The sequence below is a fragment of the Fusarium fujikuroi genome, chromosome FFUJ_chr09 (assembly GCF_900079805.1).
Source record: "Fusarium fujikuroi IMI 58289 draft genome, chromosome FFUJ_chr09".
In the NCBI taxonomy this organism is placed as follows: domain Eukaryota; kingdom Fungi; phylum Ascomycota; class Sordariomycetes; order Hypocreales; family Nectriaceae; genus Fusarium; species Fusarium fujikuroi.
The window spans coordinates 504840-526447 of record NC_036630.1 but is presented as its reverse complement, the minus strand read 5'-3'; the positions used below and the strand labels follow the sequence as shown (position 1 = coordinate 526447).

The window sequence follows — 21608 nt, the reverse complement described above, 5'->3', positions numbered from 1 at the left end:
CCAACTGCATCAACGCAGCGAGCGAGTAAAGAGAAGATGCCGGTTGGACCATTCGATAGACGCAAGAAACGATCGCGGTGCCTTGCATGTGCTGCAAGCCATCTCAAGGTAAGTACCGAGACATTCGTCATCGTACATGGCTGATCCTTGTGGTGCAGTGTTCTGGAAATGTTCCGTGCAGCAATTGTGTAAGGAGGAGGGTTGAGTGTGCTTTTGAGAAGCAGAAGCCTAAGCAGATTTGGATCAGTCAGGATGAGTCGGGTAAGAAGACCGTGGCTCCAGTTCCAGCTGCTACCTGCAAAAATCAATCTCCCCGGCTGGATATCAACCCTACAGGTGATCAGATCTACTATCTTTCTCACTACTTTGACACTTTCCTACGGCGGAACAGCTGCAATCCGAGAACGGAAATCTTCACTGATGTGATAGGTTTGATGAAAGATCAACGATCGGGGACATTTCTTCACGATGCTGTTCTTTCGCTAGGAGCGATGCAAGCTGTTAAGCTGAACGCATCAGAAGGTGTTGATCCAAGCAAAACTTACAACTTGGCTGTTCATCACTACTCAAAGTCTGTTTTCGGCTTGAGAAACGCCCTCGAGGAGTTTGATCAAGAACCTAACGCGCGGCATCGCATCTTGTGGACTACTCACTTACTTGGCCTGTTCGAGGTGAGCAGTTTTCGAGGGCACTTTACTGTGGCTAAGCTAACAGATTAAAGCTCATGACTGATGCGACCGGCGAAGGATGGATACAACACCTAGTCCACGGTACTTCCAAAGCTCTTGTCGTTGCAGGCCCAACATCATGCAAATCAGGTCATGGACAACGCTTTTTCACCGAAATACGAATCTTTGAAGTCTGCCGGGCTATAATTTTCAATGAGCCAACGTTTCTTGCAAAACCAGACTGGAGATGTCTCACACGCGAGATTAGGACCAAAGAGCAAGGCGATAGTGACTGTTTGGATGAACTTTTGGATATCATCGTCTCATGCTCAACTCTTCGTGTTCGGTAGGTAATCCCTTCTTCTATGAAGCATGGTTTTTAATGATTTATGTTAGGGCGATAAACCTGCTGTATCACTCGGACGCAGATTCTGTTGATGTCACGAAACATCTTGACGAAGCTTTTGCTGTTGCTCAAGAAGGGTTTCGTCTAAGACAATCTCTCGTCGACTGGGAAGCCAAAGACGGACCTTCAGAACAACAGTCTGCTGAGAATGTGAGTGGGGGCTTCTCACCCTTGACCAAAGCATTCTTCTCAGCTACAAGTATCTACCTCTCCGGAGTTTTCGACTATGAAATTCCATATTGGCAGGACAAAGGGATTGTGGCGCCCAACTTGAGCGAAGAAGAGATACAAATGCATGTCGTCAACATATTGACTCATACAAATATTGTTCTGTATAATTCTTCCATCTCTTCGTTACTGGTACTTTTTCCACTGCGAGTTGCGGGTGCACGGTCTTGGCAAGGTTGGCAGCAGGATTGTATTATGCAGAATCTATTGGTGATAGAGAGGACATTTCCTGTTGCAGCGGCTTTCAGGGCTGACTTGATGGGTGTATGGGCACGGATGAGTCCGCCCTCATACTCAGACTCGCCTCTATCTACTTGATAGGACTCTCAATACTAATTATAGTGCATATCATAGAATAAATTCTCCACCGTTGTTACACTTTTGCGAAAATATGCCTCAGACGATCTCCTGCCTAGAATAAGTCTATTCATGTACTGGGATTGTGATCTTGGCAGCTGACAATCGTCCTACATGACTAACCTGATCTCACCAGGATTAGGCATCGATCATACAGTTTTAACTCGCGCATCATGTGACATAGCCCAGCGGCAGGCAACACAACCATTTTGAATGAGGCCATCCATCATGCGACAGGCAAGCAAACACAGCCACAGACGTATCCAGATTTGCTTGTTACATCAAAGAGTTGCACTGCATCTGCAAGATCTCGAGATCAAGGCCCTACAATATGCCTGTCCAGAAATTTACATGCCAACAATCCAATTGTATTCTCGTGGGGAATAGCGTGATATAATTGTACATTGATCCCTAGTCCATCTTCCTTGGTCCCCGTCACGGCCCGCTCAAAAAGGGTCTCTGATCATCCCCCGGTCTAGGGTGGATCAGCAGACACGTCACACTGCTCACCCCGTCCCTCGTTACAGAACCAATTAATTCGATGCCCCGGATTTCTATAGGGCCTGTGACATGCATGCCATGGCGTCATGCCGGTCCCTGGGGCCTGTTTTATCTTGCGAATTACCCGTCGCTAGCTTATCTACCTCTCCTTAAGAGGAGGCCTGTACCTGAGCGATATTTGCGAAGTGCAAGTGAGATTTGGCACTTTTATTGTGAGCAAAATGCCAAAGAAAGCTCCCTCGTTGAGGTCATCTACCAGACCGAAACCTCAGCCTGCGCCAGCGCCCGCGCCAAAAAGACCGCCTCTAAGAACACCGAGCGCGTCTTACTCGAGACCCCCACCAAGTCATCCGCCGCCAACGATAAAAAATGAGGGACCGTTGAGACCTCCACCAGGAGTAGGCGCTGCACAAAGATCAAGATCTTATGAGGCTGAAAGTCGGCGACCGCGATATCCACCTTCATCAAGCCCGAGACAATCCTACTATGAGCGACCAAGGCGTAGGGACTCAGGCTTCAGGTCTGTGTCGCCTCAAGCGAGACCACCTCCACCTGCGCCTGTACAACGAGCGCTGAGACGGCGCATGACCAGAGATTCGGACTGGATGTCGGAGGATGAGAGTCGGCCTACATCCCGTCGTAGATCTCCGACTCCAGAACGACATCAAAAGCCACGACCTTATGGAACTGAAGCACCACCATTTCCGCCCTCTGCAAAGCCTGTGGTCGCTCGTCCGCCAATGAGGTCTTACCCGACGGACAGCTCACGACCTGATCCAAGAAGACGTCCGTCCTATGAGCCACCGCCTTCACCAAGACGTCCGCCCGGGGCGGGAAAGAGATCGCCTCCGTCAGTGTATAGACCAGCACCTCATTTAGCAGCGGACATGCTACGAGGACGACCTCGATCAAGAGGAGACTCGCCATTTCGTTCTCATGAAACGAATAACTCGGCGACAGGCAGGAGACCCAGCTATTCAGGTGCTGGGAACCCACAGCTGTCCTCTCGAAGGCACTCTGTCAAATCTCCAGAGCAACAAGAGGCAAAGCCAGCCGGGAAGCCGACTGAGAATGAACCAAAGAAGAAGGGCTTTGACTTTATGAAACATTTCCCTCAAGCTGTTGCTGCATACGCTGGTATCGAAGCGCTAGGCAAGCATGCTGATACTGCCAAAGAATGGACGGACTGGTTCATGAAGCTCCAAAAGACTCCCGAGGAGATCCATGAACTATCCGCTAAGGCGACAACGGCAAGAGACACCATCACCCAGATTCAGAATACACTCGAGGCACGACCCGACATCATCGAGGGAGATGATGCGAAGCCCATGCGGAGGCAAATCGATGAAGCGATCAGGAATGCGACAGCCGCACTGGACGAAATGACGAAGCTGCTTCAAGAGATTAGCAGTGATGGGTTAGAAGGGACCATGTTTGGTGGTCTTGAGGAGTTTTATAACTCTTACAAATATAAGGATGAGTGGGAAGAGAAGATCAAGTTGGCTGATGGTGAGCTAGAGAAGCAATTGGCGGCTCTTAGCAAGCTGATGGTCAACATTTACTCGTAAGTCATAGCTCAACTTACCTGCACGGCTGCTTTTCTGACAATTGTTCCAGGCGTGCTCTAATGAAACCTGCTCCTCCCGGATTTAACAACCCAGTACCACCACCAGCTCCCGGGCAATCTTCAAATTCTCCTGATGCACGACGGTCAAGCGCAGCGCAGCCTAGTTCAAAGTCCAGGGCGGGCTCAATTGACTTGGACCCTCCTCCTGTAGGGCGATATCGGAAGTCGGTCGATGAGGACGCTGCGAAGTCAGCGCCCTCTGATGTGTCAACTGAGCCCAAGGTTGAGACTGCGAAGGATGTGACGCCAGAGGACAAGCCAACACAGCCCGAGAAAGATGCTGGTGAACCTAAGACTCAACAGAATACCGATGAAACTCCTCCAGATTCTCCAAAGGGCGTGAAGCTCAAGGTTGACGATGACCTTGCCGATCTTCCAACACCGTCACCCAAGGCCGAGCCTGCAGAGCCAACAGAGGTGCCATTGAAGAAAGAAGAACCCATAGGCATCAAACCTGCGCAGCCGACACCAGTGGAAGCTAAGCCTTCAAGGCCACCAGCGCCCATAGAAGACCCTGAAGAGATCCTCCTCGATGCAGCATGGAACGGCGATATCCAGGCCTGCAACTCCGCACTCCGCCACGCCTCCCCCTCAACCCGCGACCAAAACGGCTTCACACCCCTCCACCTCGCCGCAGAACGCGACCACCTCGCCATAGCAATGCTCCTCCTCGGCTCCTCCGCCAACCCCAACGCGCGCGCCAACGGGGGCCGCACACCCCTCCACCTCGCAGCGCGCTATGCATCCACGGCGCTTGTCGAATTACTGGTTGATGACGCGCATGCTGATCCTAACGCTCGCACAACGGATGGACGGACGCCGTTGCACTATGCTGCTAGTGTGGCGGAGGATGGCGACGATGAGAAGAGGGAGGTTATTAGGGTGTTGAGGGATTGGAAGGCAGATCCGACGATTAAGGATAATAAGGGGAGGACGGCGAGGGATGTGGCACAGAAGAGGGATTTCTGGGATGCTTCGGCGACGTTGAGGAGGGCGGAGAAGAGGTGGGAGGAGGAGCATCACCAGAATTGGTTTCAGAGGCATGGACTCAAGCGATGAGAAATAGAGTGAGGGGCTTCACAATGGCACACAGATTTAAACAGTATTTAGTAACCTCTGAAGAACAGGTTCAATAGTAAGGAGTCGTTATCGTCTGATCGCATTGACCCATGGCCCGATCTAAAGGAGTTAAGTCAGAGCTATGTATGCGAGATTCGGAATAAACACTGTGGTATTGGATCAAGGGAAACTACGCAAACAGAACTAGCATCCAAAGACAGACAGACATTTATGTACAGGTGAAGAAGTTCGCAACTAGGCAATCGCATTTCACCCTCCAGCGCTCAATTACTTCTTCATTTCTGTTTGTTGCTTTGCGTCGCCACCCTCTGCTGGATTGCCAGGCCTCAACTCCGCCTTTGGCTTCATCTGAGATAGCTCGAACTTGTAGAAACCCTCGAGCACCGTATGCGGACCCATTTCTAGAGGGTAGTCTGAAGGCGCCGACTTCAAGTTGTAAGGCACGAACTGGGGTAGGTACTCATCATCATCTCCAGGCAAGGTATACGCTGCCAGATTAGGCTGTAGCCATGACCACTCGCCCTTGTCCGTTAGGGCGGGAATGCATGCTTCAGCCGTGGTCTGGTTCATAGGCTTCTTCCATGAGTCGAGGCTGGTGTCAATACCTGGAAGGTCTGATCGTGTGAGGACAGGTCCACCGCGCAAGAGGATGCGTAGTTTCTTGAGAGTCTGGTCGATGATCCACTGGGGAAGCTTTAGTGTTGTAGATGGCAGAATACCAGTAGCGATATGAACGGGTTGGTAGGGATCAACGATAGCGCCCAGGACAACAGTTGAAGGATGATTCCAGATGCCACGGTGGTAAGCTGCAGCTGCATCGTATTCTTTGGCGTATTCTTTGGAAGGATCGGGGATACACTTCGAGGGATCGACATGCATAGGGGAGAGGTACACTTTGCTCGAGCTGGGCGAGGCGAACGAGTCTGGTTTCTGGTTGTCACCCGCGACGATGTTACGTCCTGGATAACCAAACTCGGTATAGACGCAATTGATGTCGGGGACTTTGTCTGTGACGCGGTCTTGAGGCTGTGGAATGGGAGCGGGCTCGACTGGTGGAGATGGCTCTGGCGATGGAGGAAAGTAGCCGATGAGTCCATCACGCAGATTCGACTTGTCGCCAAGAAGGACCTCAAATTTGTACTCATCGAGTTTGATCTCCTCTTTCTTCAACAAGTCTTGATAGCTCTGCGACTGCATCACAGGCGTAGCAAGCTCAAGGTTCATGCCGATATTGACGAGCGCAAGTGGCCGTCCGACCATATTGAGCATCTGCGCATCGCCTGTCAAAGGGTCGTTGTAAATGTTTTGACACGCATCAGCAAGCATTGCCCACAGACCAACGAGGAACTTGGCGTCAGACATGCGCTTCATGAGCTGTTGCAATTGCGACGACTCATTGGCTGCTTCAGACATGTCACCCTCGGCGTAGTGAACCTGCCAATATGCCTTGCCGTGGATATTATCCGGCACCAGAGCTTCACCCATACTCTCACCAGCAGCGTTGTAGACTTGGATGCCCATAGTGCGAAAGTCAAGCATAAGCCAGCCCCAGACAGGATCCTCGTACTCTGTGGTAGGGCGCCAGACATGGTGTCTCTGACCGATTCCTGATTCAAAATCACCACTGAAGAACTGCGTTGTCTCGTGATGCGCAGAAGCATCAGCGGAATTCACCACGAACTGAACGTTGAGTCTCGCGTCTTGATTGATGCGATGGCCGAGTTGGAAAAACTGCGAGCAGTGCTCCTTGTCTAGTTCCACACTGTTGGCAAAGCCTCCACCCTCTGCTTCGTTCGGCTGACACGCGATTGTGCGTCCGAGACAGGGATATAGAGGCTTGGTCTTGTTGATGACATCCGGTGTATGGATCGGTGAGACGACCTGGCCGAATTTATCGACGATGTTGAACTTTGTGAACCGTGCTTGGCCGTGAGTGACAGGCTTGAAGTCCCGCTCTGCCTTGTCGATGGAACAAACATCTTCTCCGAATGGAGTGACATCGTGACCATTTTCAGACTTCAGCAATGCTTCGAGAAGTGATTTCTCTTTTTCATTGCGTGGAGGATGCGTCTCGGATTTGTATGGGGAAACGTGGATTCCACCATGAAGAGTCAGGAGCTGATCTGTGAAGCCATCAAGATTTCCAGATACGAGGTTAAGACTCTTCAATGACTTTTCTAGCTGGGAAAGAATCTGGGTCTTTCCACCTGCTAGATTTGCTTTCTCCTTGAGAGACTCATTATCCAATTTGTCTAGCAACTGCTGTGCCAGCGTTGTCATGGCCCACTCAGCATTGGGGCGCAGAATGCTTCGTCCCGAGACAGCGCGTTTGTGAAGGTCCATCATGTCAAAGGATGAGATGTTGACACCCGGTGCGATTCTGTAGTCGGCCGTGCCATCGCTCAACCTCTGCAACGTCCAGAATCGCTTCGGTAGATGGTAGTACTCAACCTCCCACTCTAGGAATAACACACGGCAGGGCTGTGTATCATTCCAGTGAGTATCTGCTTTGTTGTAGTAAGCAGGTCTGGGCTCCTTCATCTTCTCTGGATCGCCGATGCTCAAGGCATATGCCCACTCTTGCATCAGCGCATCAACTCCGACACGGACCCAGCCTGGAGCCGTATAATTGAGAGCATTGAGGCTGTCCATAGACTCAAACAGGGCTGGAAGTCGCATGAGGCCCTTGTTCGACTTTTGCGCATCGGCGATCTTCTTGACCAATTCTGGGTTCTGGAAGAAGAGCTTCATGCCGTGGACCATGCACAGCTGGTTATTCGCATCCCCTGGCTTGGCTCCGACCAGTTCCTTCAGCCATTCCTGTACCACTTTGGCTCCTTGCTGGCCAGTAAACGGCAGTGAGCTCAGCGGCCTAGCCTCATTGTTCTTCTTGACGAGAAACTCTGAAGGCCAAGCTGTGCCGAGTCCGCCCATGACAATTGAAGGAGACGTACGGCTAAAGAACTCTGATCGAGCAGTGGCGTGCATCTTTTCCAAATCTGCAGGCACTTGATCCTGATTGTACTTACTGCGCAAATCTCTGACAGTCTTCAAAGCTGCTAGATCATCGCGAATTCTTTTGCTGCATTCCGCGCGAATTGAAGGCTCCGCCCATCGACCTCCTGGTACACGAGCACGACGCTTCCACCACTCGCAGAAGAGCCGATGGCGAAGATATCCTTCCTGACGGTCTAGAGCATCTATATATGCTTGGAACCTATCCGCTTTGAGCAAGTCTCTCATTTCGTTCGCGGTAGGAACATGCAGTTCCTTCATTTTGTTGGGATTGATGGGCTGGTCGTTTCCGTCCGCGGAGACCTTGTCGTTATTGAAGCGCCATTTCTTGCCCCCGTCTGTAGGTTTGAAACCTGCTCTGAGGTTCTGCGGTACGTGAGAGTCGAGAAGTCCACCTTGACCGGATTGTCCGATTGCCATCTTCATTTCGTCTATGAGCGCAATCCAGTCGTTGTTGCTCCAGCGCTTGGGCTCCAGACTCTGATTAGCTGCTGTCTTTTCCACGGGGCTTTCTGGTAAAGCATGGAGGTATGCTTCAAGCGCTTCCAGCGAGTCTGATCCCATAGCTATAGGCTGCTTATCGCTCACATTCCTGGCGATGTTGAGGGCCTCGGAGTTTTCGGGCGCCTTATCTCTTGTCCACTTGACATTGTACATGGCACCGTGGGTAATAGACTTCTTCTCATCATGTTCCGCGTGAAATGTTGAATGATAGCCAAAGACAGCGTACGAGATAGTCGCAGACGCAGGCTGGATGATCTTGCCTGCACTATCTTTCCAGCTAACATCATCGTGAATTGAAAAGATATTTGAGTTATGATGCTGAAAGTCTGGGAACAGAGGATTGGCAGAGTCCAGCAATGCTAACGGCGAGTGGTAAAGACCATTGGGATCAGGGTCATTCCAATCATCGTCGAATTTGCGCTTCATACCCATAAACACATCGACCTGCTTTTCCACTGAGACATCTTGGTCGATGAATGGAGAGGCTTCCGTTTCGACATCGAACGTGTCGTCTGTGGATGGGTCAAAGTGTCCGCCGAAATGGCGGATGCGATTGCTCTCAACTATAAAAGCCGCTAATGCTGGAGCACCAGGCTCAGAAGCTTCAGTGATGCATCTGAAGACTATCCAACGGTCTGGCACATGTGTTTGCTGTCGCTGGTCAGTCATGCTGTTCTGGTACCGCAATTCGGTGCACTTACTGTAACATCTCCCGCCTTCTCATCGTCGGTATCCTTTGTTTTTCCATTACGGAAATGCTGCGGCAGCGTCCAATGAAGATAGACGCCCAATCGCTCATTACGCAACATGCGATCATATATATTTTTATCATCCTTATCGACTTCTGGTGTTTGTGTGATATCCGCAATGCGCGAGTTTGAGTACCACGGATACGCTCCATCAATGTCAACATTGGGGATCGCATCTGGCGCTGAGAATTCCCCAGCCAGAAATGAGGAGTTGTCTGGCCTGTTTAGTGGCGCGATAAAGTGCTCTTTGTTGAAGATGTGTTTGTTGAGAATGAAGGCATCAAGGTTCATAGACCAGCAGTCAATGTCTGTGGCCTTCTTGACGGGTTTTTGTGGTTTGGGAACAGATGGCGTCTCCAAGTAAATTGGAGTTTCTTGCTCATCTTCTGACACATCTGCTGGGTCGACTGCCGGAGGTTTAGAAGCCATCGCTGTAGCCATTATGAAAGTATGCGCCAACAAAGTCGATGGAGAAGGGATAGTGATTTGGTCGTATGTTGGCGATAGTGAAGATGGTCGTTATGGTCAATGGCGAGTAATCAACCTCAAGCTTCCACATGCCTTACTGGCAATCAGATGCGCAGCAAAAGATACCCTGCCAGTTCTAGCCATCGCTAGTATCTAATAGCACGGAAGCAATACTCGTAAGATGCTAGCTAGGGTTCATTCAGCTTCCGATACGCGACTGAGACACGCAGGCCGAGGCCCAGTTACCAACCACTCTTTCAGGGTCCAGTCCCAAAGTCGTCGGACAGTGCGATACACACGGTATACTTCTCACCCTCAGCGGAACATTTCCCCCAGAGGCCTACGGGAAGAACGGCAACACACCACCAAATGCTTGGTTAGCGTCTCCCTGTTACCCCTTATAGCGGCTGGCTGAACGGCCACTAGCGGCCCGGGAGCTGGGACGCTCGCTAAGAAACGCCTAGCCCCGAGCGCTAGCTGAGGGCGTGTGCATCGATTTGCCTCTTGCTCAACAGAAGCGGAAACGCCGTGTCTGCTGAAGTTCTAAACGGGCAAGTTACCAAGCGCGTGATTTACTATTTCGATAGTTTAGATGCAGGTCTCACGTTCTAGGGATATCGCCTATATTCCGCTTGGCAGGGGATAGATGCAGTGAACATGGGCTTGAGTCTAGACACAAACCGTCTATGAAGAATCACACATTCTATTGCGAGATTGGCACCATGGTGAAGTTGATTGCCATTGACAGGCCTGCTTCGTGTAAGCTCTGGGAATCCTGTGCTGTGAAGCCTTCATACTCATTCTCCATCCAAGGCACATCAATCAATTCTGCATTTGAGCTTGGCCAGCAGGCCTTCATTGTACACTTTACTGCCCTTGGCAGTATCATCATATCTCTCACTTGAAGTGGCAGTATGTCTAATACTAAGCAAATCGCGACGGCGTCGTCCAGCAGTTCAACTGCTTACGACAACGCCGATGCGAAAGCTCGCCTCTATGCCTATGAGATCCCCCCAATGCCCCCGGGCGAATATGAGATCATCACTACACAAGAAGTCAAATCTGGCAATGACACTGAGAAACTGGTATCAACACAACCCGTCACAGTCAAGGCGTGTCAACCATACGCTATACCACCAGAGCTCGTTCACTCATTCTATCCGCCAAATCTGCGCACCGTGAGCGCAACAACGCTTCCTCACGTCGTTCTCAAAGGCGCGACACCTTGGGAACGGTCGCAAACACATACTCCAGGCACTGCGCCGACGCCATGGGTTGCTCTGCTTCTTTTTACAGATGAGGATCTGTGTGTGCCTCCGGAAGTGACTAGCGCTGCTAAACCCTCTGGTACTCGATCATTCACACTTCCTTTGAGCCTTTTCAACAGTAATCGCTCAAAGTGGTGTCATAAGAATGACTATTCCGACACTGATGTGCCGGTCAAGGGTGATGGAACACCAGCGACTGCTGATTTCCTGTTTGTCAAGAGCAGCGTGTTCAAGATGTATTTTGAGCGTCAAGACTCGACGGGGAAGACAGGGCAGCAAGCTGGGCCCGACTTGGACCGCTATAAACTCCTCACGTACATGACAGATAGCGGTGTCAAGGATGAGAGTGGCCATATTACAAATAAGCTCAGCACGCTTATCGGTCATCGAGCACGTCCGTATACCTTGGGCGATCAACCCGTCAAAGTATATGCGCACATCATCTCAATTGAGACCTTGGACGGCCGCATCGATTGGAAAGCTGCCAGTGAGGCCTCAGCAACAGTAGCGCTTATTTCTCTGTTTTCCTGGACATTCACCTGGGAGAAGAACAATGCGTCCCAAGATCTCGAGATGTTCAAGAATCTCGCTGATCCGAAGAGTATTCGCCCGCTGGCGATCAAGCTTCCGCCAACGGACCCCAACAAGCCAGACGACCCCTCGGCTGCGTGGGTTCGGCGAAGGGTCACAGAAGGGTACACTATTGTACGCCATCGCGACATCGCTGGTGAATCGTCCATGGCGCTGTACCGAGGACCTCTTCTCCCAGGTTTATCGCGCAAAGCGCGCATCAAGCCAAGTGTGCACGGCACCGACTTACAGATCATCGACACGTCAGCGAGAATTCTCGATATCTCGTACAACACGGCCTGGGAGTTGGGTCGAACACTGGCAGGTCGCGATGCCAAGTTCTCAACGGCCATTGCCTACCTCCGTCGAAAGCTGTGCATGAAGGCCGTAACGAAGTCCAAGATCTCGGACAACGAGGATCCAGAGAACGAGCAATCAAAACTCATGCACAAGGCGGACGCCGTTGTTGATAGCGCGTTATCCAAACTTAATGGGCTCTTCAACGGCTCTGTGGCGGCAAAGATGAAGGGTCTGCCGAGAGATGGAGATTTACGATGGCAAGTCCCTTCTCCTGCAGCGACATCCTTGGCCGCAGCGCCGGGTGTCATGACCTTTGAGAAACTGCGCAGACATCTTGAAAGTGCAGCAAAACCCTGGCTCGAAGCTAGGACTCTGGAACTATGCCAGGCTACACCCGTCGTTTCCTCAATCCCTCAGTTGGGTCTCGTGTTCAATTGGCTCATCGACAATCTCATGTCTTTGAAGCTAGTCCCCGCGACGTATCTGTTCCCTGACCCAGCTGTCCTTGCGAAAGAGAGCGTTAGCTGTTTTCTCATGGATGATACCTGGATTGATGCTCTTGTGGATGGCGCGATGAGTCTGGCCAACACTATGGGAGGAGGTAGTGATCCAGTCCGTGATCTAATCCGCTGGGCTTTCAATACGTATCTGGAAAAGGCACCAGCCAGCCGTGTGCAAATCGGCGGTTCCGGCTTCATCATCCGCAGTGGCATCGTCGAGTCCTTCCCCGATCTCGAGATGACCATCACTACCAAGCTCCCGGGATCCAATGCTGCCACTCCTCTGAATTGCGCATACCGGACACGCAACGAGGATATGATCCTGTGCCTTGTCTCAAGAGGTCAGGGACAAAGATTGGTAGACTACACCGTCAAGCTCAAGCTACCGCCACACCAGCAGCGGTACAATTTGGGTCTCGTCAACAAAGATTCGATGACATTCACCTGCGAGATGAAACCATTCTTGGATATGACGGAGGAGTTCAAGAATGCTTTGCCACAAGATGAAGTAGAAAAGTACATCCAGTGGAGCAGGACTGGTGTTATACGTCCTCCCAATTTCCCCATCTCACCCATCTGGAACCACGACACCGGTGTCCTTACTCCTCATCTCTTGGTCAAAATGATGGACCACTTCATCGATCAGAACAAAGTCCGTGTCTGGACCAGACCAGCACCAGACTCAAAAGTGGTGTATATCGCAACGCAGTTGCTGGAGCGCGATCACTGTGTTACACTCATCTTCAATGTAACCGCTGACAAAGAGAGCAAGCCTCGAGTCATCTTTCCCGAACAGCCGGATCCAGAAGAAGATGATCGCGAACTGGCAATCAAACATCTGCCTGAGAATACAGAAGCCAATATCAAGTCGTGGTTCACGAAATTGGCCTTTTCTCAAGACTCCCCTGGCCGCAGCATACCACCGCAGTCCAACACACCTCAAAACATCGTCTTCTCCATCAAAGCTGGTACTAAGCCCGAGAATCTTCCAGCTGGGACAGAAGTGTTTGCCATAGAAGTCATCATTCCCATTGGCGAAGATCCATCCCATCTTCTTGACCATCTAGCACCGCTGCCTTCTGTGCGTGCCATTGGGCCGAGACAGCAGTGGATTGCGGCTACAACCCATAGACCGGCTACGAAAGAGTCGGCTGCTGAGATGGTGGTTCATATGAAGCCTCGCGGGACAGCTGGAGGGGGCGCTACGTTTGCAGAGGGATTGGATGCTAGTTTCATGCTGATGAGGGCGACGGTCAATGGTGTTGTGGGTAATGATGTTGAGGTTAAGACAAAGGAGGTTTATGGGAGGTGGGAGAAGAGTAAGGACGCCAATGGTAAAGAAGTTTCAGTGTTGAAAGCAACTGAAGTCGTGGATAAATGGACATTGCGCAAGGAATAATTAGGAGGGTTTTGTATATATTCAATGTTTATCACGAGTATTGCTAACATTATCTCAATTGAAATGCGTTTGCACCTACGAATCATAACGTCACACAGTTTTAAGCTTGCCTTAATCAGGCCTCACCATATCTGAATGTCATATTTTCGCGACACATCCACAGGGTAGAGCACAGTACGATGAAACTTGGCAGAGAGCTCTGCCTTCAATATGCCCTCGTAGATAGCCCTCTCTACTAACCTAGGCAACTGTTAATTCAGCGTAGAAGCACTCCAGTATTCACGAGAGGTAGCCTTAGGGTAAATGGCCTAGCCAAAATTAGCTCCCAATTGGTTCTTCAAATTCCCACAGGGCACTCACACAAACAGCCTAGGGCACCACACCCCTGTAAACTCAATGGGTCTCGACGCCAAACTCCCAAAAGCTTGTCTTGCACACCCCGGAGAAATGGTTCGAGACCCTGCATGCAGCTAAAGCTCAGCTCTACTCTCGCCATCCTAAAATGGTCTCCCCCTCCACGTGGAAGATGCTCCTTTCGATAGTTTCGTTTGATCTAACACAAAAGAAGAGCAGGCCAACCATAACGTTCGTTTACGCCACCTATCACGTAGCTCGATTGAGGGCCGTACCGTCGCCCAATTCGCGAGAACGCCTCGACTCGACGCATGAACCAACAGCCGATGCTACACGCAAGCGCCCGCTCCCGGAGACTATTGATTCACGTATTGACTTATCGTACAGCGGAGACTCCGGTCTTACAATTGGAGCTAGTTGCTGCATGTCTCGAGTAAAATGTGATGGCTGGAAGAAGGCTGCATACACCGATTGGGGAGCATTGGATCATTTGCATCTGAGCAATTGAAACCTTGATGCTACTCAAGTGACTTACACGAGCAGGGATAGAGAAGGGGCGAAGTTAGTGTTCTAGGCCATGGCTGAAGACTGCATCCGAAATAGCTTGCAGTCCGGGGTTGCCCAGCTCTGATCGGCATGGACTCTGCTCGGCCTGCGTGCGATTGAGCAGCTGGCCGTTCATCTCACGCAGCTCCCCAAGTGACAGACCTTGGCACCGATACAGTCTTTCTCTAATCACAATCTTTGTCCATAGCAGACGAATGCTCATCTCGAGCATCGCAGCTTTGACAGAGATACAATGGCCCACCACGTTCATGGCAGACGATCGGCCAGCGACAAATGGCCGCCGTCACTGCCAGACCAGCAAGAAACTCTGGTAGACAAGACATTTGTGTTCAGCGCTGATGAGCTTATTGCTTCGACATTAGTTGGGCGAGGCAGCTTGCTTAACAAGCCTGGCAGGCTAGTAACGCTCAAAACTCGTGTAAGTGAACTCATCTCAAAGTCGCAAGCATAAGTTAATTGAAGATGGCTAGTCTATAACTTCAAAGAGCTCAGACTCTGATGAGAATACAAGCGCAGAAGCTGCTGGCGGTATCAGAGTCGTGAGCACTCCTGGGCGTTTTTTTGGTGAAAGGGACTGGACACGCTCTACAGTCAAGCGTAAACAGGACCATGCTTCATTAGATGCCGATTTTGATGACCATTCTGGGCATAACCATCGTCAGCGCCACAGACATCGTCAAGTCAAGAAATGGCTGGAAGATGATGAACCGCGTGATGACGTTCCGTGTCATACCAAACCGGGTAGACGATCACTTGGTCATGGCCGACTGGTGATAGGAAGAGTCGGCGATGCTGACAAGCGACCTCGAGCCCCTTCTGGAGGCTCTCGCTATGCTTCGTCTGGTACACAGACAGCCACTGGACCAGCATCGCCTCCGGCTGGCGATAGACCTGTACTTCCTGGGCAAACTGGAGGTGATAAGTCTGGGGGTATTGGTTCTGGTGGTCCATCTACCAGCTTGCCCACCACAGCTCCAACGCCAGGAAGCGGGCAGGTACCAAGTGGAGTATTGCCTCCAGTATCGGCAGTAGACCCAAGATTGGCAAATCCTTCTGCTGGCCCTGTGCCTCCAGGAACCATTGCTGGACCTGGGACTGGAGTCGCTACTGTCCCCAAGCCTGATGTTCCTGTTCAATCAGGACCGGGTCTCCAGCAACCTACACATGCTGGAGATGTCGGGACTTCACCTGCAGTTCCTCCAGCGTCGAGTGGGCAAAAAATCCCACCACCAGCGTCAACCCCAGATGGCCCAACTGCTCAGCAACCTACCCATGCGGGAGATGTTGCAACTCTACCTGCGGCTCCTCCAGTATCAAGTCAACCAAAGGTCCTGCCACCAACGTCAGCTCCTGCTGGCCCATCTGTAGCACCCATCACAAACCCAGTTACGAGCACACCGAGCTTCCCTTCACCTCCGCCACAGCTTATACCCCTCAAAGACCAGTACATGCTCGCAGCGACAGGTCAGACAACTCAAATCCGCAGTGCAACACCAGGTATCAGCGCCGGTACCGTCCCGTCTGATCACATTGTCTTCTCAACTCCAGACACCGGCACTCAAGCGTTTCTGACTTCGTCGGGACCCATAGTCTTTGAGACTTCCTTGGAAGCAATCAAGACCAACATAAGCGAATTCCCGCTATCTCTGAGTGATCCTCTGCGACGAGACTTTGGCGCAGCTTGGAAACTTGACGAAAATGCATCTTATCTTCAGAGTGCTGATGTCTATTTGAAGCTTGGCTCAGATGGCAAATCTCTCGAAATGACCGGTCTCAGAGTCAAGGTATCCAAAGATGCAAATAGCGCGCCACTTGAGTTCTCTACTGATGCGAAAGTACTCAATGACGAGTTTGAGACCGGATTCTTCCACGCATCAAAAGATGCCAAGATTACCACGCTTACTGGCATTGATCGCTACCCTGGCCATCTCCTCCTTGGGTTGGAGACAAGCTCTGCCAACGGTGGATTCGAGAATCTTGCCGATCTTTGTGCAGTCGCTCACATAAACCCCAAGACCTGGCTAAAGACATTGCTTAAAACGACCAAGATCACATTTGGTGGCTTAGCTGGTACTCCAGCTCGCAATGCAATGTGGTATATCCCCGGTTCAGGGTCTGGATGCTGTATCCGTCTCGAAGCCGCTCTCGACCTCAAAGAAGGAATAGTGGAGAAATTGAACAAATATCTCTCTGGCTGGAACGATCACATCCCTCCCATGTCTGTCGTCGCTAAGAGGACGGTGTCTCCATCATCTGGTCCTTGGGGAGATGCCTTCACTATCGGAGAGCTTACCATCGCTGCAGAGCCAGACATCAAGGGCGAGAAGCGCGCGATGGGTATGTATGTGTCGATTGGAGAAGATCACATCAATGTATTCTTCGTGTGCTACTCCAAAGCCCTTCAGTGGACAGCTCTTAAGGACTGGATTAAGAAGACCTGTACTGAAGTGGGCAAAGCCATTGACGACTTGGAGAAGATTATTTCCAATACTGGACATGGATCCAAGACCCAGAACGCAAGTACTTCTCACATATACTGGAGAAGAGTGACCGTCACACTTCAGAACAACCCGGCTGGTGGTACCACTCTAGCCGGTATGCGCTTGGAGCTCGAAGCTTCGATGCAAGTACTTGTACCAAAGGACAAGCATTCAGTCTTCACTATGGAGTTCACATGGACCAAGGGCACTAGCGTCTTCTCAGGCGAGTGTGAGTTCAACGGTGTTGGAAACGTAATGGGACTGGGCAACCCTCCACTGCAGTACTATCTTGACTACGAGCGATGGGACAAATTCTCTTATCTTGACCCATCAGAGCCATACATGTCGCTACGCTGCCTCGACAGTAATTTCGTACAGAATCTACCGTTCGGCGTTCCCACAGAGATTACCGAGGCCGATCTCTATGTCTCTAATGAGAGCCTGCGCGTCAGTGGCCGTCTTGAAGCTTTGATCGGAAAGCCGACCGAGACTTCAGTCGTCTCAGACCCTTCAAAAATCCCTTCCCTACAGATCGACCACACCATGTTGGGGTTCTCTGTCAACTACGTATATGCATCAAAGGCACTGAATATTGTTCTTGACGGAGCCATCACCCTTCTCCCTCTCAAGGAAGGCGATCAGCCAGCGTCACTGGAGGCAATGATCATGTATTCGTCAGAACAGAGCCTGGTGTTTTTTAGTGCGCACGCATCTCATATACCCATGACAGCTCTGCACTCTTTGTTCGCTGCAGGTGAAGAGAAGACACATGCGATGTCTATCCTGGAGAGCATTGAGCTGCAGCGCATTGCCTTCAACATTACGGCGGGTAACGGCCAGCCAACTAAGGTCGGCTTTGAAGCGGACCTCAAGATCGCTAGTATTTTGCTGGAGACAAGATTCAAGCGTACTGGTGTCAACACTTGGTCTCTCACTGCTAAACTGCATGAAGAAATCACAGCAGTTGGCAAGGCGTCGAAAGAGTTCACACTCGGCGATGCTGTACAGAAGCTCTTAGGCCAGGAAGTCCATGATATCCTCCCAGGCTTTGTCACTGGAACAACGTTCAAAACGTCTAAACCTAAGGAGGACAAGTTCGACGTTGTCGTGACTCGTCTGAATGGTACAAAGCCACATCTAGTTTTTGGTGCAGAGCTCCAGTTTGGCATGCTTCACGTCCAATTTGCTCAACTCGTTCCTATCACCGGAAAGGCAGATAAGCCCTCACCCATCAAGAGACTGATACGCGTGTCTCTGGGACCTCTACCTTCTATCTCGAAGCTGCCGATCCTCGGAAACTTGGACATACCGTTCGATGCACTTGAGTTCCTCTGGGTCAACACCATGTTCACACAGGAGGATATCAGTACACTAAACGGAAGTGCCCAGATGTTCCTTGATCAGCCATTCAAGATGAGGCCCGAGGATAAGGAATTGGCTGAGGGCTTCCACTTCCGTCTGGTTGGTAGCAAGGGCGTCTTCCTCGACCACGTCTTTGGTCAGGACAAGAAAGAGAAGGAGAAGAAGGCAACACCAGCAGGTGCAGTCACTTCTGGTTCCAAGGTCACTCCTGCTCCAGTCCAAGAGAAGACGACATCCACAGAATCATCAGTTCCTAGCGGCGGTGCGCCAGCGACCACCGCTGCTCTTGCGAAGAAGAAAGGACCTCTTACCCTGTCGGGTATCTCGTTGTCTTACGAAGGCGGAGTCTTGCGCATACATCTTGATGCTAGTGTTCTCATCGGGCCAATTAGTGCTGGTATCCAGGGTCTCAACCTTGTCGTCAGACTCGACTCTAAGCAGATACACGGACTCCATGATATTCTCCATGTGCCTATCGACGTCGAGGTAGAGGGTTTTGATATGGCATTCACTCGTATGCCGATCCAAATCGCAGGCGCTCTGCACCACAAGCCCGGCACTAAAGCATACTTTGGAGGCGTTGCTATCTCATTGAGCACCTTTTCTATTGCAGCACTTGGTTCGTATGAGCAAGTTCCAGCCAACGCCGCAACAGGTACACCAGAATATGATTCATTCTTCATCTACGCCATGATGGAGGGACTCATCTTCACCATGGGATGGGCTGAGGTTCGTGGTCTCATGGCTGGCTTTGGCTACAACTCTCGTCTCCGACTACCCACCGTGGAGCAGTTGTCCACATTCCCTCTCATCCAGGGGTTCGACCAGAAGGGAGGTTTCAACATGGACCAGGCTGTTAAATCACTGACAGGTCCCGGTGCCTTCGTAACACCTAGCATGGGCTCCATCTGGTTGGCACTTGGTCTTGTCATCCGAGCTTGTGAGGCTATCGACATGCGTGCTGTTGCAACAGTAGCACTCGGACCTAATCAGACTGACATTGGATTGATTGCTCGTGCGACTGCTACCCTTCCTCGACGTGCGAGCCCCGATAACGCTCTTGTTCTCATTGATCTCTCTGTGGTTGGCAAACTCGACCTTGTCAATGGCGAGCTCTCAGTTGACGGTCTCATCAATCCCACTTCTTTCATCCTCAACAAGGATTGTCGTCCCTCTGGTGGATTTGCCATTAGAAGTTGGTTTGGTAAGAATAACCCACATTCAGGCGACTGGGTCGTCAGCTTTGGTGGTTATCATCCAATGTACCAAGTTCCAGCACATTACCCTCGCCCACAGCGATTAGGCATCTCATGGACGCTCAGCTCGAATCTCAGAGTTACTGGTAACGCATACGCTGCTATTACACCAGGAGCTATCATGGCCGGAGGAATGCTTCAGGCTGTCTTCTCAGCTGGTCCTCTTGGAGCACACTTTGACGCCCACGCCGACTTCCTGGTCAACCTCAAGCCACTGCACTATGTGGCAGACATGGCAGTATCTGCGGGTGTGTATTACGAGATCAGAGTCTGGCGCTTCAGAAAAAAGATCTCTGTCAATGTTGGAGCCTCTCTGCACCTTGAAGGACCACCAATCCACGGCAATGTACACTTTGATCTGTCCGTGGTTAGCTTCACTGTCAGCTTTGGCTCTGGATCGTCCGAGGGCAAGAGAGCGATCAGCCTGCGTGAGCTCATGGCGCTTGTGCTACAGGAAGCAGGCGATACACGGAAAAAAGACAATTCCATTGTTAACCCTCATACATTCACAGCTGTGTCTGGTCTTCTTGGAGATGACAAGAAGAAGAGCGACACTGTCAGCAAAGCTTCGGGTAACAAGGTGGCTTCCGAGAAAGAGCGTTGGCACGTCCGCAGCGACAACTTCATCTTTTCGGTTCGAAGTGCAGTACCAACTAACTCTGTTGGTATTGAGGGACGCAGCGGCACTCAGTACAGTGGCAACTCGATTATCAGCAGACCTATGCAGATGAAAAAGGATACAAATGACTCTTCAAAGATCAAATCGACGTTGAGCGTCAAGGTCTGGAATCCCAAGGCAGAGAGGATCGTTCCCTTCCGCGAAGTAGCCAAGGTTGAAGATCAACTGCCAGCCAACTACTGGGGCCCTTACTCGGAGAATACGGCAGACTACATGAGGCCTGATAGGATGCCTCCTACAGTCTCTCATCTAGTCGGCGCGACTCTCGTGCCACCAGCGCCTGCTGCTCCTGAGCAGTCTATCCCTGTGTTCAAGTCCATGCCACAAAACTACGATCCTTCAACATGGCAACCTGAAAAGATCATAAAGCGCGTTCGCTATCTCGATCATGCCAATGCTAGAGACAGCGTCAAGTGGTCTCGTGTCAAGGGTGCTATGGGCTTAGAGCCTGAGGCAAAGAGGGAGAAGCCTCCCATGGACACAATTCTCTTGACCGAGGTCGGTGCGGCAAAGGAGGCTACTGCTCCTAAGCCCCTCTTCACTAAACCATACCGTAAAGGTATACTTGACAGCTTCATCAAGTTGGCTCACAGTGGTACCGACGCGGAGAGCTTCAAGGTGCAGAAAGCCTACGAGAACATTGGCGATAATGTGCCCGATGTCATCTTGAACGATCCACAGCGTTTCTATATCGGTCCTCCAACAGTGTTTTGCAACTAAAGAGAGTTGCTGATTTACAGGCCATGTTTCAACATTCGCTTATTTCTTTCTGCTTTGCTTCTGAAATTGTATATATCCGCTACACTTGAGCCAGCTAGTTTCTCTCTGATGTATTTGAATCAATATCTACGAAGTATCGAATCGCTCAGCATGTGTCCCAGTCCATAGTAGGTATCAACTGCACCACTGAGCTATCCGCGCCGCAAATTGGGTGCCCAGGCTACAGCAAAGGCGACCATGGTCAAACCGAAGCACCCTCTCAAGATGCAGCTAGTAGGCCAGAGCAGGCTGCTGAGAAATCAGAGTCAGGCCCTATCAATCGGAGCAAACGCACCGGGTGGTCCAGACAGAGCGATGCTGCGCCGGTAAACTGAAGGTAACATCATTCCGTAGACCTGTGATCAATACTATTTGTTCTAGACCTGCATAGTTTACGACGGGATAGTACGTATGTTTCAGCAAGCCCTGTTTCCTACACCCAGGTGGGATTCTTTTTACACCCGGGTGTGTGGCAACCCTTGATCTGCAGCTTTCGCAAACTATCGATTTC

The 21608-nt window shown here is 51.0% G+C and overlaps 5 protein-coding genes; 4 read left to right on the top strand and 1 right to left on the bottom strand.

Annotated features, from left to right (window-relative positions):
- Positions 1–36: 36 nt before the first annotated feature.
- Positions 37–1620, top strand: FFUJ_10009 (uncharacterized protein; the record flags this gene model as incomplete). XM_023568025.1 has 4 exons in its annotated part: positions 37–108; positions 159–671; positions 722–1014; positions 1065–1620. 4 exons carry the CDS (start codon positions 37–39, stop codon positions 1618–1620), a joined length of 1434 nt encoding a protein of 477 aa, XP_023435384.1.
- Positions 1621–2381: 761 nt separating this feature from the next.
- On the top strand, positions 2382–4846 carry FFUJ_10010 (uncharacterized protein; the record flags this gene model as incomplete). XM_023568024.1 has 2 exons in its annotated part: positions 2382–3724; positions 3778–4846. The coding sequence occupies 2 exons, from the start codon at positions 2382–2384 to the stop codon at positions 4844–4846; spliced, it is 2412 nt and encodes an 803-aa protein (XP_023435383.1).
- Positions 4847–5134: 288 nt separating this feature from the next.
- FFUJ_10011 (uncharacterized protein) lies at positions 5135–9576 on the bottom strand (the record flags this gene model as incomplete). XM_023568023.1 has 2 exons in its annotated part: positions 5135–9037; positions 9088–9576. 2 exons carry the CDS (start codon positions 9574–9576, stop codon positions 5135–5137), a joined length of 4392 nt encoding a protein of 1463 aa, XP_023435382.1.
- Positions 9577–10517: 941 nt separating this feature from the next.
- Positions 10518–13640, top strand: FFUJ_10012 (uncharacterized protein; the record flags this gene model as incomplete). Its single annotated transcript, XM_023568022.1, has 1 exon — positions 10518–13640. One exon carries the CDS (start codon positions 10518–10520, stop codon positions 13638–13640), a length of 3123 nt encoding a protein of 1040 aa, XP_023435381.1.
- A 1153-nt stretch (positions 13641–14793) lies between these two features.
- On the top strand, positions 14794–21058 carry FFUJ_10013 (uncharacterized protein; the record flags this gene model as incomplete). XM_023568021.1 has 2 exons in its annotated part: positions 14794–14979; positions 15032–21058. The coding sequence occupies 2 exons, from the start codon at positions 14794–14796 to the stop codon at positions 21056–21058; spliced, it is 6213 nt and encodes a 2070-aa protein (XP_023435380.1).
- Between the last annotated feature and the right edge of the window lie 550 nt (positions 21059–21608).